Source organism: Emydura macquarii, unplaced genomic scaffold (assembly GCF_026122565.2).
Source record: "Emydura macquarii macquarii isolate MOO-44397 ecotype Brisbane River unplaced genomic scaffold, CSIRO-AGI_Emac_v2 contig_3451, whole genome shotgun sequence".
Classification (NCBI taxonomy): domain Eukaryota; kingdom Metazoa; phylum Chordata; order Testudines; family Chelidae; genus Emydura; species Emydura macquarii.
In genome coordinates, this window is record NW_027133588.1 from 1,306,616 (window position 1) to 1,322,505 (window position 15,890).

Consider the following 15,890-nt stretch of genomic DNA (forward strand, 5'->3'; position numbering starts at 1 on the left):
ATGGTTGAGGCTAACTAGCAGAGCGGTGTGGGGAAAGCTTACATTGGCCTTGCCTCTAACCCACAGAACTGATATTGTAGAGCAAACAGAGGACTTCAGACTTCAGCAAAGGCTGGGCTTGGCCAGCACTTGGACGGGAGACTTCCACAGGGAAAAAGGAGTCTGAACATGTGCGTCTATTGTGCACTGAAGTTTTTAAGGGCCTCACATAGGGTTATTACTGATCGCAATGCAGGTCTGCATTTAGCTCAAATAGATACACCTTTTGCTTTTGGATGCAAAGGTCTCAAGGTAATTTCCTGCTGAAAAAGATTCCTTCTAATTAGGGATATAATTAATTACTAAATGTTTATACAGCGTGCTACCTTTTCTCTGTTTTCTACTGCTCCACTCATGCTTTGCAAATTGTACAGCATTCTGGCAATAATGAATTTTTCCCTTTTTTATTATAGTTTTCAAATTGCACACACTACAGTTACGGTGCCAACTCGCCTCCCACGAGAACGCCCTCTACTTTCACTCACTTTGGGATGAACCTTGCCCTTGCAGCTGATGTTAGGCGTAGCTGTGTGTGTTTTTCCTCCAAGCAAAATTTGTTCTGCCATTGTTTAGTTACAGGCACAAGGAGGAATTAAAAACTTACCTATTTCAAAAACCAAGAGCCCCAACGTCTTGTGAACAGGTAAGTCAAAACCAGCTGAACTTTAGTGGTGCACAGGTAGGATTTCCCAAGGCACTCTGCTCCACTGAAATCAACAGGAATTTTAAAATTGACTTTGGCAGCACAGGTAGGCCAACTAAGCACTAAATCCTGCTCTACGTGTACTTAGGCCTCGCTTATAAAAGGCTTCCCAGAGTAAACTGGAAGCGATTCAACATCAAGGCCTGGTCTACACTAAAAAGTTGCATGGACTCCGCTACGTCACTCAGAGGTCTGAAAAATCCACACACCCCAAGCAGCATAGTTAAGATGACCTAACCCCTGGTGTCGACAGCACTAGGTCAATGGAAGAATCATTCAGTCACCTACTTAACAGCTCTCAGGGACATGGGTTACCTACACTGAAGGGAGAACCCCTCCCATCAGTGTAGGTAGTGTCTACATTGAAGCTTTGCAGCTGTAGCATTTCAAGTGCAGACAAGCCCTAATTTTCATGCACATGTTAAATTCCCAGAACTCAATTTGCATTTTTTAAAGTCATTTCAACAGACAATATCAACATTTATTTTTTAAAATTAGGAAAAAAAGGTTATCTATTTATATTTTCACAGTTACAGGAAATTTGAATGGGGGGGGGGGGGAGGTGTCAGATAATTATTTAATGGCGATCTCTAATAAGTTCTCAAGCAGAATTTTTCTTATTTTGCCTATCATCAATGGAAATATTTTTTCCATTTTGTGTGTGTACCGTGAAATGTGACATTTACGGACATTCACCAATGCAAATCTAACCCTTCCAAGCCTGCACATGACCAGATGCAGCATTGTGTTTTTTCTGTAGTCAGTGTGATATAAAATCTATGAAGTTGCAAGAAAATGTAACTCTGTGAGAGCAGAGTATTGGTGGTAGATTAAATTTGTGTATCTAAGGGCTTGTAGCCACAGGAAATTTTTCCAGTTATGCCAGTATAATCATGCCAGTGTAGTTAAACCAATACAACTCCACATATGAACACTTGTATTCCGGAGTCAGAAGTGGCTTTTTTTGGCTTAATTTAAACTGCTTCCCCACTGACATAAAATAAACTCGCAATAGCTGCTCTTATGCCAGAATAAGAGCATGCAGCTGGGGAATTATGCAGTTATCACCACAGTACTTTGAATTCATGCCTCACTTTTTATCAGTATAACTTTCCATGCACAAGCGTGCACAGGTTACTGGAATGTATGGAGCTGTGCCGTTCTATTTTGCACAAGTCCATAGTGCTACGGCTGTTTTTTATTTTTAAACAAGGGAATTAAATGCAAGACACACAACTTAAAGCAATGATGGGAATGTGCTTTTTTTATCAGTGAGGAAATGCACTTAAGGGTAAAGTTAATTCACCCATGCTGTACTTGCGGAAATTTGGATTACAAGGGAAGCTATTAATTTAATACCTTAATACAGAGAGAGCTTTTTACGCAATCATGCCTTAACTGGGCCTCCCTTTTTGTGAATGCAATTTTCTGGGCACAATTTTAAATCCTGTAGGCTGGGGGATCTTTCCAGAGTCTCCCATGCACAGTCAGTTGCAGGGTTGGAGCTGTAGACCCCGTAGCACTGCAGATCAGGTACTTAGATGTCCAAGTGAGGGAAATTGTGGCCACAGATAATTGCAGGCCTCAAGCTTTACCAGCAATTATTTATGGATGCAAACCGTGAAGGCCAGCATTTGAAAACCTGGCCTATTTTCAAAAACACGGATGAGGAAATGGCTAAAAGGACTTTTGTGTTTCCTGACTTTTTCACTGCACGTTTGCAACCTTAGCTTTGCATTAACACATGTTTGCATTTATTTCTCCTTAGGGTTTATGCAGCCCATTTGCTCTTAAGGCTTCATTTTCACTGTCTCAGAACTTCCCAAAACACCCACTTTTTAGGGCTTATCCTACAGCTGAGCACTTTGGGGAGGGAATTATGAGGAAAACACATACAGCTTTTATTTAAAGACCTAAATTGTTTCATGTTTTGCGATATAAACAATTCAGACATTTACTCCTGAGTATTACAAGCCTCAGATACCCTGACCATTGATCTAAACTAGCACCTGGATTACAGTCATATTAAAATAAAAACTAAGAAATAAAACAATTTTAAATAAATTGTTGACATCATCTCCAGGAGAGATGTTGCTATGTGATTATCATTCTCCATCACTCACCTGGAGCAAGTGACCTCTATCATGCGGATGGAGTCTTCTATTATTAGCCTGCTATATTACCATTTAAAATCCAATAATTCACTTGGCCACTTGATGCCCAAACATTCAAATAGAAACAGATGAGAATTTTTGAAGTGTAATAATTACTGACATTGCTATTCATGTGGTGGAAGCTCCCAACAGGTAGCAGGTGCTGTGGGACAGACTAGGGAGGACTGATTTAAATCACCCATTTTAATCATGATTTAAATCAGCAAGCACAGGAATCCTTAATTTAAAACTGATTTTAATCTTTGTTTTGCATTTGCACTTTTGAATTATTTTCCTAAAGAACAGTTCATTCTCATGGTTGAGAACCATTAAAAACATGGTGATTTGCAACTAAATTCAGCCTTTACTTTACACTACATCTGGTACTTCTTTTTGATAACCAGAAAGATATAAAATATTCATACATATTTATTTAAGCAATTATATAGCTTTACTTACATTTAGTCAGATTCTTAATTATTACATTTTTATTATGTTAGAAAATGGTGGCTGATTCATTTCTTATTTACTAGATTATTAATTTTTTTTTTTTTTACTTGTGATTTGTGTCAAGCTGCATTTGGATGGAAATTTGAATTCAACTCAAAATACACAAAACCAGCATTTTTTAATGGATTTTTTTATTAAAGAAAATTATCTCAATTATACTGGAAACAAAAGAAAATGTAAGTTAATCAAAACACGTTTCGCATTTAAAACTAACCCATTTATTAAACAAAGGAAGTATTACCCGTAGTTAGTGAACTGAACTTATTGTTTCTGGTCACCATGTCCTTCAAGATCTTAGAACCAGACCTCCTCCTCCTACCTCATTTTTATTCATAGATTAGAAGAAGAAAACAAGCTTTTTTGCTTTACTGGCTTCCAATTGCTTTCTCAACTTTGAATGAACTACTCATTGACTGGAAATAGCTGAATAAACTGAAATGAAAAAAATATTCTCTGCAACTACAGAAAAAGATATGCTGTCAAAGCTGTTTGAGCCCTTCAACAAACGCTGGTTCCGGGTGCTTAGGCAATGATTTCCACCAATTCAGTGGTTTGACTTTCTTTAAAATTCTGGCAGCAAACTTGCACTGGTTAAATTTTGTTAGTATAATCTATTAAAATAACTTTAAATTAAAGTAAGTTTAGGCTTTAACATAGGTTGTCATAATTTTAAATACGTTTACCTTTTAAGGAAAAGTGTATTTAATTTAAATCCTAAAAAAAATGTTTGTATTTTAAAAAAAAATTGATTTTGATCTATTTTGGGGCAAGAACACACAGAAAGCCAGAGTTCCTGTCCCAGCAGATAGACAATCAGAGAGTTAAACAAAGAGAGGAAAGATGTTCCAGTGGTTAAAGTTTTAGCCTGGGCCTCAGAAGATCTGGATTCAATTTCCTGCTTTTCTGCAGACTTCCTGTGTGACCCCAGGAATGGCACTTAGTTTCTTTGTGCCTCAGTTTCCCATCTCACAAAGGTGTAGTGAGGATACATACATTAAAGATTGTCAGGCACTCAGATATTATGCTGATGAGGGTCCATATATCTAAGAGAGATGGAATTAATGACTGGGGCAACAGGATGCAACATATATGCAGAGAAGTCTGGGTAATGACAAGCACACACAAAACAAGCTCATCTTTCCTCCTCCATCCCTGCCATTGCTAAGCTGCTCCCCAGCTGCACTTCAAATTAACTGACTAATTCCTTGCATCCATCAGAGCAGATGTGAAGTTTGGGGGACTGGGGATGGGGGAAGAAATCTGAATGATAAGAAGGTTGTGGCTTTGCAGAGACATGCTTGGAAAGAGCATTCCACCGCATGCTCTTCTCAACAGAAGATTACATCCAAAACATGTTCGTGTTGACATTTTAATGGCACAAGAATCAGGGAATCCAAAGTTGAAATGTAAGTAGTACTTGTAAGTGTGCCCATTTTTTACACATTGCAGTCAGGTCTTATGTTACAGGGCCATACATCACTGATAGGCTCACGAGATAATCAACAAACAGTATGACAGAAGAGAAACCATTTTTCCCTACACTGTTCCTCCAAAAAAAACCCTGGTAAATAAAGTGAATTGTTCACTTCTGGGGTGAAATAGAGCAATTTTTCAGTTGAATGAATAACTACACATTAGTTTAGAAGAGGAAATGAACAATAAATTCTACTGCAATTCCAGGAGTTATTTAGGTCAGCAGAATGTAATCAGTCAGTTGGGCCAGACCACTGAAGTTAACTTCCCCACTCTTGTGAGAGGTACCCCAAGAACTCCAGTGACCACAAGCTGTCAGGTTTTAACTCTCATCTGTGAAGTGACACCTCCAGAAGCATAATGCCAGAACACTAGTTCTGAAATGACTCAGAGGGAAAAAAAATACCACCTACTAATCAACACCACTTTAGACACCACATGGATGTTTCTTAGGACATCTCATCCAAGTGCTAACTAAATAAAGCTGACCCTGTTTAGCTGGTGAGATGTGACAGGTTCACAGCACAAAGTAATATGCCTGCAGGTGTGTTCTTGTATGTATAAACTGCCCCCTCCTCTAGATTTTTAAAGGGACACGTTACCTTGAAAGCTAATCAATGTCTAAATAGGAAGTAAAGTCATTTCAGATCTCCCCCACCCTCTATCCTCCTGTCAACTGTTGTGGTTGCAGTTATGTTTTAACATTAGCCAGGGGTAGGATTTTCAAAGTGGTCAGCAAGCACCAGCTTGACTGATCCACTCACTAATGGTAAAACTCTCATTGCCTTCACTGAGAGCAGAGTCAGGACAACACTGAGTGCTCCAGAAAATCCCTAAGACTTTGTCTCTTCCCTGTTACTGTGTGAAAGACCTGTACAAACGGGGAAGCTGATCACACAGGGGAAATAGTAAAAACTAAGTATGCATCAAAGTGCTCAAATTCACTAAGTAAACAAATGACAACAGAGAAAAAAAATCATTCCTGTTGCTAAACGCTTTAAATCATCATCATCATTTTAGGCTCCAATCTTGCAAAGATTTATGCACACAGAATCACAGAAGATTAGGGTTGGAAGGGACCTCAGGAGGTCATCTAGTCCAGCCCCCTGCTCAAAGCAGGACCAACCTCAACTAAATCATCCCAGCCAGGGCTTTGTCAAGCCGGGCCTTAAAACCTCTAAGGATGGAGATTCCACCACCTCCCTAGGTAACCCATTCCAGTGCTTCGTCACCCTCCTAGTGAATTTTTTTCCCCCTAATATATAACCTAGATCTCCCCCCATCTGCAATTTAAGACCATTGCTCCCAGTTCTGTCATCTACTATCAATGAGAACAGCCTAGTTCCATCCTCCCTGGAACCCCCTTTCAGGTAGTTAAAGGCTGCTATCAAATCCCCCCTCATTCTTCTCTTTTGCAGACTAAATAAGCCTAGTTTCCTCAGCCTCTCCTCATAAGTCATGTGCTCCAGCCCCCTAATAATTTTTGTTGCCCTCCGCTGGACTCTCTCCAATTTGTCCACATCCTTTCTGTAGTGGGGGGCCCAAAACTGGACATAGTACTCCAAATGAGGCTCACCAGTGCCGAATAAAGGGGAATAATTACTTCCCTTGAGCTGCTGGCAATGCCCCTACTAATGCACATGCTTTACTTTAAGCGCTCTTAGTCCTGCTGAAGTCAATTGGGCTTACTTACATATTTAAAATTAAGCATGTGCTTAAGTTTTTGCAGGATCAGGCCGTAAACATTACTCCCAGTAGCAGGGAATATTTTCAGAAATAAGTTTCACTTTTTAAGTTGACAATATCGCTCTAAGTGAAACTGTCCATATAATTTTTTAATCACTGCATGCCTTTTATGTGGTTATGTCAGACATCCCTAGTTTATTGGAAGAGGATAGCATTTAGCTCTCAAAACACTGCACTCCCTCACTCTTGTGCTACTGAACACTACAGCCCTGGCCCATCAGCCCACCATTTTCAACCTGACTATCTTCTCAGCAAAAAGTTGGGAGATCATTTTATTCTGTCCAAATTACATCAGGATATAATTCCTGAACAATTAAATGGATTTAGCACTTCTGGTCCATCAACATTATGTTAGTGGACAAGACCTCACATCTCCAGTCTTTACTGACTAAACAATTCTTTGCAATTACTATGTCTTCCAGTGTGCCATGTCACCCCCATTTGACCACAGTGGCCATTTATTTTTCAGGAGTAAAAAGAGAAGAATGTTTTGTCCCCACATACTGATTTATACCTTCAGAATAGCAGCAACATTGGGAAAGAACTAAAAGCTGGTGCAGGTCATATAAACAGTTCCTATTGCTTGCTTTGGGTGACTTGGAAGACTAGAATCCTTCCAAACTAACAGGAGACTGAAGGAGGAAATCCTGGGGTAAATCAAAATGGTAATATCCATTCTCTCAGTCTGCCCTCACATAAATGGGACGCAGTGTAACACTATCCAGCATTTCTAGTGTAGCCTAAACAGCATCTATAGATCATTGCACATAAATTAACGAGCATAATGCATTTTTAGCGTAAAATCTTGAGACAAACTATCAAGGTCAAAACTGGGGAAAAAAAAAATTCCTTCGGAAGAACCGTTAATTCTTTTCCCCCAAAGGACTCTGCTCGGATTTTTGAGCCATAAATACCGAATTTGTTTCTGCTTCCTCAATGCAACATTAGTAACCAAACATTTTGGATGTCTCCCCTGAGACATTGGGACAAAGGAATTTACCCATAACTTTCGTGCAAACCAGGCTTCCTCTGCAACAGCAGAGTTTGATGTTAACAAAAATAAATCTATTATCATTCTCTTCTGATTTACGCAAGAGCTATCTCTACTTCAGTTTCTTTACTGATAATAACCCAAGAATCATCTTTATTGGTAGAGCAGTTCAAGATATTTTAAGAGAGTATGAAGTTTAGACAGGTGAACCATCAAGGAACTCAGAGACAGTGGAGGAGTAAGACATGAGGGTTATTAACCATTGGGACAATTTACCAAGGGTCATGGTGGATTCTCCATCACTGACCATTTTTAAATTAAGATTGGATGGTTTTTCTGAAAGATCTGCTCTTCCAGGAATTATTTAGGGAAAGTTCTCTGGCCTGTGTTATACAGGAGCTCAGATTAGATGATCATAACGCTCTCTTCTGGCCTTGGAATGACGACTTTGAACAAAAGATTTGCCACATCAGATTGAAGCACTAGTGTTTCAAGTCTGGCCATAGAATTTTCAAGTCTGGCACTCTGTCTGAGACAGGAGGCACTAATTAAGAATTCAGAAGGAGACCAAAAAAGCATAATGTCCCTGACGAGTTGTGCAATGATGTGACAAGGTGAATTAATTCCTACCTGACTCCTGCAAGGAAAATCTTACTTATCCTGAAGCATGAGATGGATCTGAGTAACCTCACCTTAGATTTCATTATACTACACATTACTACTCTTGTTACCTATATGGAGAGAGAAAGTTGTGGTGAGTGCATGGAGCTAGGAGGAACTCCTGAGTTCCAGTCCCAGCTCTTACATTGATTCCTGCGGCCTTGAGCCAAGTCAATCAAACATTCTGTGCCTCAATTTCTCTAGCTGTAAAATGGAGATTACAATTTCTACTTCATGGGGGTGTTATGAGGATTGATTTATTAAAGTCACTTTGAAAATATAAAGCAAAGTATAAGTATCTTTTAAAAAAAATAATAATCCAGGCCCCCTTTCCCCATTGTTTGAAACCTAGCTACCCTGTTGTAAACTGATCTCATACAGAAGTCAGTTGCCAAGGCTGACAATGTTGTAATGACCAGTGGTCCTGCAACGAATGCCCATGTGGACCCAGCCCTTGACTTCGATGGGGCTCAGCCTGCTTGCACAGAGATAACTACAAGTGCAGGGCACTGGGCTTTATTTCTACTGAAAACAGAACCTGGCAGAGCCCTGGATTTTATACAGCTTCAAAACAAGCAGATCTGGTCTATATTTCCATGATGGAAGCTGCATTTCCCTTTCCTCACTCACAAGAATAGCAGATAGAGATATTTCCTTGGCTGGACTCAGGACCACTCTGGATTCCTCAGTGGACACTGATCTAAGCTGGGGCAGAAAGAAGTACTGCTGTGACAAAGCAAAGGTAGCAGAGAAGAATGGGAACAATGAAAGGGGGCAAGGATACGGGAAGGGGAGAGAGCCAGGTGCAGCAGGCAGAACTGTAGACATAGAAGTGTTAAAGATACAGACTAGAAGTGTTCTCATCTTTAAAGAGCACCGGAACATGGGAAAATCAGGGCTGGCCTGAATAGCAGAACTACCCATATCCACCAGTTTTGCCCACCTTCCCCCAGCTAACCAGGATGAGATTAAAACCCCATCCCCCATAAAATTCACAGCGCAGTTCCTATATTTATAAGTATGCAACATCCTCCTGCAATGATGCAATCCAGTGACAGGAAGATACAAACGTCACGGGCAGGAATGGGGCGTGGGAAGCATAAAATTTTAAATCCAGAGATGGAGAGAGTGAAATTAAGAGGGCAAAACAGGAAAAGGGGGTGGCACCCGTTTGACATGGGCCAGGTGATAATCCCCCGCCATCCCCGCATACCACTTCCACAGCACATTAGCGGGGGGGAGAGACAACGTCCCAAATATCCAGTAAGGCTCGCAGCATCCCAGCGAGGTAGAAAGCTGCATTTTTACAGATGGGGAAACTGAGGCACCAAGGCAAAGCCACTCCCTCCCAAGGTCACACACTGAGGCAGTGGCAGGTCCAGGAAGCATGAGCTGCCCTGCGGGATCTCTCGGGAGCTGACTGGGCCAGGAGTCCGGAGGCAGAGCTTACTGAGTAGCACCAACAGCCCCTGGAGCAGCTGAGGACACACAGCCTAGGGGAGAGTTGAGACTTTTTCTCGCCCGCCCGCCCGCCTCGCTTCCTAAAACACTACGGGAAAGGGGGGGGGGGGTACTTCTCTGCACAATCTTCAGTTTCACGTCCCTGCCCCACTCAAAAAAATAAAAAGGCCGGGGTGATTTTTTGGGGTGGGGTCCAGGACTGGGGATAAAAGTGGAAAGCGGCGCAGATCAGACACCAGCAACACCCTAGGCTTCCCCCCCCCCCCCCCGCCGGGTCCCACAATGATGTCCCTCCCCCCGTCTGGCTGGGGGTTGAGCCCTCCTACAGCAGCCCCTGGCGGCGGGCATGACCCCCCAACACCCCCACACACACGCCATGCACCACGGATGGCCTGGGGACTGCGGATGGTCCCGATTGTTTTTGCCCTTCGGGCCCCTGGGCGGCGGCTGCCACCGGAACAAGGGGACCCCCCCAACCCTCGCCCTGCAGCCCACCCAAGGGCAGGGCGGGGCCCCCTGCGGGGAGACCTATGGGGTGGGGGCGCTGGGGGTCCCCATGGGGCCCAGCCGCCGGGCCGGGGACTAGGCCGCGGCTCCTCCAGCCCATCCCCACACTGCCTCCTCCCCGCCCACCCGAGAGCCCCCCAGCCCCAAATCGAGGTGCCCCCCATTGCTTCCCATGGGGGGCGGGATAATTCTCGTCCTGGAGGAGGCACCCCGGGGCCGCCGCGGAAGGGAGCGGGGAGGCCAGGCGATGGGGACCCCCCCACCACGACCCCTCTCCCAATCGGAAGCGCTGGGGGAGCCCTCCCCCAGTTCAAGACGGCGGGAGGAATAAGGGTGAGGTAGCGAAAGTAGGGGGCACTCATCTACCCCTCGAGGCGCCCGGCCCCCCCCGCAAGCACCCCCATCTCCCTAGGGCTCAGAGGGCAAACCGGGAGGGGGAGCAGTGTGCGGCCTCCCCCCATTGTCCTGCTGCCGCTCGCCCCTCCCCGGATCCCCCCGTTCGGATCAGCGCAGGCCCGCCCACCCAGCCGCGCCGTGGTCGCCCTGCTTTGGGGGTACGGCTCGGCTTTACCTGCTCCTCCTCCGGGCTCAGTTCTGCGGCCATCCTGCTGCTGTTGCTTGCAAACGGGTGAGGCGGCGGCGGCTGCTTCTTCGGAGTGTTTAAACCAGGGCTTCCAAACATCGACCAGCCTGACTCCGAGCCAGCAAACCGGCCCCTTCCCCCACCCCCCGGCAAACACCCCGCCGGGGGCGGCCGGCCTCCCTCCCAGTCAGGGACCCCGCGACCACTCAGCTGGGAACGCGGCTCCCGAGCGCCCGGCGAGCACCCATTATTCTCTCTCTTGCAGCGTGGAAGGGGAAGAGGTGAACGTGACCCCTTCCCCCTAAAAGCTGCTGCAACTTGAACGAAAAAAAAAAAGTTAAAAGTTCAGTTTTGTCCCCTTTTAAATTGCAACGATTCTCCCTTGGGTTCCTTGCAAACGTCGGGCTCTTTTATTTCTTCCTCGGTTTCATCAAATCTCTTACAGGTTACAGAAAATTGCACACAGAAGCAGCGTTAAAAAATCTGCTCTGGAAGTTTCAGTCCTCCCCCAAGATCTGCTTGCAGTTTCTCCAGAGTGTAGCTCAATCCGCCTGCCTGCCTTTTTTTCTTCTCTGCTTTTGCAAGATCCCCCTGCTGTTGCTTCCTGAACGTAGTTAGTCGAAGACCATCAATTCCCCTCTCTTTATTGGTCTTTTCCTTTTACAGACTGAAGCTCTTTCCTGCAGCCTCCATCTCTCTCTCGTCTGTCTCGCAGCAGTTCTTATTCCTCAAAAGCAGCAGAGAGAGACTAGAGGGAGGGAGGAAGCGAAGACAACCCGTCCCCCTCCCCTTCTGGTGACCAATACTGCTTCCCCTGATGAGCCAGCCAGAGCCCCCAGCAACTCCATTCAGAAACTGAGTCTCATTCACAAACAGCAGAGGACAGCAGGGAGAGGAATCAAACCCAGGGAGAGAGATCTGCATAGCAGAGAGAGGAGGGGGAAGGAAGAGAGGCATTCCTCCATAGGAAGGAGAAACAGGAAACTATCCATCGGGGCAGCCAGGGAGATGGAGGGGAGTGAAAGAGGAATCTAAACAAGGGAGGGAGAAAGAGACAGATTCATGCAACAGAGGATATTTAGAAGTCATCCTGTTGCAAGAGAACTTCTGCACACCTGTGACATCCATTAGGTCAAGAATCCCTCCTCCATTGTCTGTAAGTGACTCAGCTGAGGTGTGAATTCTCTGGATAGCATTCCTAGTCTATCACACACATTAGAGCTAGGTAAGAAAACAGCACACTTGCTCCCCGAATGAACTTTGTTTTCTTATCTGCTTGTAAAGTGCCTGGCACACTATGGGCACAGCTGTTTGCCAAATCTAGCCCATACAATCTAAGGCCTGGATCCAGCAATCAGGTTAATGCAGATGGGGCTCCTGCAGATCACTGGTGGAAAGATCTGCCTGAGGGGATCCAGCTGCCTGAGTGGGACACAAATAACCAACATGCAGACAAAGAAGGGCAGAAGGGAACTACAATAGGTGCTCAGATGCTGCGGTGATGAGCATGGTATAAGACTAGAGAGCAGGCAGAACAAAAGACTGAGGGGGGAAATCTACCCTGCTTTACAATTATGTGTTTTCCTTCAAGTAACCCTAACAATGGGTGTGGAGGTAAATGGCATAGGATTAAAGGGCTTCCTTGCTCATGTCTGCTCAAGCTTTTTTTTTTTTTTTTAAATCCCGCTCTTATTCCTGCCGGTGTAGCTCTATCTGTGATAGCAGCACTGGGAGCAGTAGGTGGGGTAAACAACAGTTCAATAGCCACTGGTGTTTCAACCACCATTTTGCCTAAAACAGAGCAGGTCTACATGACATGATAGTTAAAATGGCAGTGGATGTTGCTACCTTATCTACACTAGAGCTCCCACCTTTCCTAGCCTCCCTGGAGCTGAACAGATGTGGAAAAGTGACTTTTGAGAAAGAAAGAAAGAGCGGAAGGTCATGAGAAACTAAAAAACTGCTGAGCAGGGAAAATTCACACTCGGCCCAAAGAGCTAGCTCATTTGATCTCAACTTCAGATCCCTGCTTTGTGGCTGTTTCCTGTAATCTGATCTGGATTTAACTACAGTTTTTTAAAATAAATCTCCCCCTCTGTTTTCCTCTGGTCCAAATTTTCTTCCAGAATGAACTTGCCTTTTTTTTCAAATGCCTTGCTAAGCTCTCCAGTACGGTCACAAAGAGATGTTTAGGCTGGACTACTGTGGTATCAGCAGTTCAAGATCTGACATGGCCCAGAGCCGGGGATCTGCACATCCCTGCAGGATGACCCCTCACCAGGGATCAGAGAGCTTCTACTAATCCACTATTATCAACTCTGGTATCTGGTCATTATGGAGATAATGCAGATATATAGACTGTTGTCCTTGAAAAGTATTGCGCTTACAAGAGCTAAACTTTAGTTCTTTCCCACTGTTTACATTTCTCTCTTCCCACTTCCTTTTTACCATAGTCCACTGTCATTTATTGTCTTTATTTAAACTGTAGACTCTTTGGATCAGGGACCACCCTTTTGTTCTGTTTGTACAGCACCTAGCACAATGGAGTTCTAGTCCACAACTAGGGCTTCTGGGAGCTACTGCAGTACAAATTAATAAAAGCTGTCTTAGATGTTCAGCTTCTCAGAGCATGGGCCTTGTCTTCTAAATTTATAATGCCTTGCTCACCAATGACCCTTAATGGTGATTTGTGCTGTATATTACATTAGCCTCTCTGGCACTTGCACTTTTGTGTCAGTGTGACACACCTGGTCAGTTGCCTGTCAGACAAGGATCCATAACAAGCAGTGGTCAAAGAGTTCAGAAACCCCTCATCATTGTAGCATGTTCTGATGGGAGGCGGTCACTTAGGTATGAAATAAAAATAAATATTTACCTACTACATTTCTCCCTGGCTTAGGGGTTGATGGAGAGAAGCAAAGATTCTCCTCTCTTGTTCACTAACACTGCATGAGTTACCACACTGACATACACAATATTCACATCTAGAATGATAGATAGATGGATTCCCTTTTAGGGGAACAAGAACTAAGTCAGCGGTCTCCATTTTTTTCCATACTATTTCACCATGTCACAACAACAAACTTTCAGGTCCCATTTCCAGAGAACGGAAGGGTGGTCAGAACTCTTCCAGATCCATTAACCAGATCTAACTACACCTCAACAACAGGCATTTAAAAGTCTGGGCGGACAGCTGTGTGGCTGAACAGCAGCTGCTGCTAGTGGAACAGCCGCTGCAAAAGGGCTTTTAGAAAATGCCTTCAGAGCTTTGATTCAGCTCTTTTCATGCTCCAGTCACTGCACACTGCCTCTGGGGGCACATCCGGGTACTACAACCATGCCTGCTCAGTCAGAAAGCTGTTCCCCCACCGGCCTCAGTGGCTGTGGCACGGGTGGACATTTTGTTCTGCTGACAAGGGCTGTACTGGCAACTTGCCTGCAACCGGCGGGTTTGTATATAACTTGCAGGGAAATGGAGCACAGTGCAGCTATCTCCCTCTTTTACATGGAAGTGAGGCCTGTGGAGGCTGAAGATCCTGCCAGCGTACAGTGCTCTGAATTGGGGCTTGATTGTAGGCCACATATCCACACTAAAGATGAGCACACCTCTAGGCCACATCTCTAGAAACCCACGGGCCACGCTCTGACTAGCTCTGCTCTACTGGGCTTTTACACTACATCTGCACAAGCTGTCCCCCCCCTTGCCCAGCTATCTCCTTGTCACTGCCTCAGCATGCTCCTGTTGCACCTGGCTGTAACTTACATTGCTACTTGCAGGTCCAAAGAGCTAAGGCAGCTGCTTGTTCCACCTGGAACAGAGTGGAGCGCACTCCGGTATCAGCATCACACACACCAGGTATGAGTTATGAAAACAGAATGCTTTGCAGCCAGCGACTTTTGTTTAACACCTTCTCCCCCCAACACACCCTTTCATTTTCAGCGTTAATTGAAATGTAAAGATTTACTCCTGGAGCCCGCTCATCTTTTTAAAGCAGAACAGTGAAGCACTATTTGTAAGGGATCCTTTAAAACATATAAAGACAGCTTGATTTCTCCCTTCTATCAGAGAAAAAGCCCTTTGTATTTTATACCGATTAACTCCCCGCCTTGCTGGAGGACCTTGGAAAGCTCTGTGAAGGCCAACACAGAAGACAGTAATCAGAGCTGCAGCTTTCCCTTCCCCAAAGCTACCAGAGATGCTTAGCCTTAGATTTGTATTCCTGGATGAATAATTAAATTAGTACTTTAATCAGGGTGCTTTTCAGATGCAATAGAGGCCCACGTTTCCAGTGTGACTCTTTTCACCAATTTCCTCCAACGAGTTGAATTTTGCCATCAGAATCTGAGATTTGCAGAGAGCAACAGCAGCTATATTTCCTTTTTTACAAACCGCACCTGTCACTGGTTTAAGCTATAGCAGGTCTTAGGATAGTTATTGCCTAATATATTTTCTCCATCCCTCAGTGGGTGGGGAAGGGGGGAGTTCAGGTACCCTTGCCCCAGTTGTTTCACAAAGTAAAAATAAATAGCAATTGGAAGAAATCTGTAGCATATCCAAACCACATGTTAATAACTAAATTCATTCACACATCCAAGGTGTGATTTCCTATGTGAGTGTGAATGGAGGAGGATAGTAGGTCAACATTCTCTTTCATGCTGAGTTTTCAGTGTAGTTATTACAGTTCCTGCTGCCCACTTCTATTATCAATATCAGCTGTACAATCAAACCACTACAAGCCACCCACATTTTTGGCAAAGAAACCAACATTTTCTGGGAAGAATGGGGGTGGGTGAGGGAGAATATAAATGGATCTACTGTCTACACATCAAGAAGCATTCCTGGGATGAGGGTACTCATTATCTACTATACATAATGCAATTTCTCTTCATAAACAAGCAGAGATATTATCATGGAGAATCAGCTACATCATCTGCAGTGGTATCGGTAGTACGAAATTTCATCTACCCCTTTTCACTTGAGTGGGCTCGTTAGAACCGTAACTCATTTGCTGTCTATGTAACAGAATAAAGAGTTCAAACCTATGGATTAGCATCATACCCTGT

The 15,890-nt window shown here is 44.2% G+C and overlaps 1 protein-coding gene across 3 annotated transcripts in view; it reads right to left on the reverse strand.

Annotated features, from left to right (window-relative positions):
* PTPN9 (protein tyrosine phosphatase non-receptor type 9) overlaps positions 1-12,036 on the reverse strand; it is a 41,352-nt gene extending 29,316 nt beyond the window's left edge. For 2 of the 3 annotated variants that reach the window (XM_067534651.1, XM_067534653.1), the window contains exon 1: positions 10,815-11,912. In XM_067534651.1, coding sequence (XP_067390752.1) covers positions 10,815-10,925 — 111 coding nt within the window. In that variant the 5' untranslated portion in view covers positions 10,926-11,912. Of the gene's footprint in view, positions 1-10,814; positions 11,913-11,941 lie in introns of those variants that run through there. The other variant, XM_067534652.1, reaches the window with a different exon arrangement.
* Positions 12,037-15,890: the final 3,854 nt, after the last annotated feature.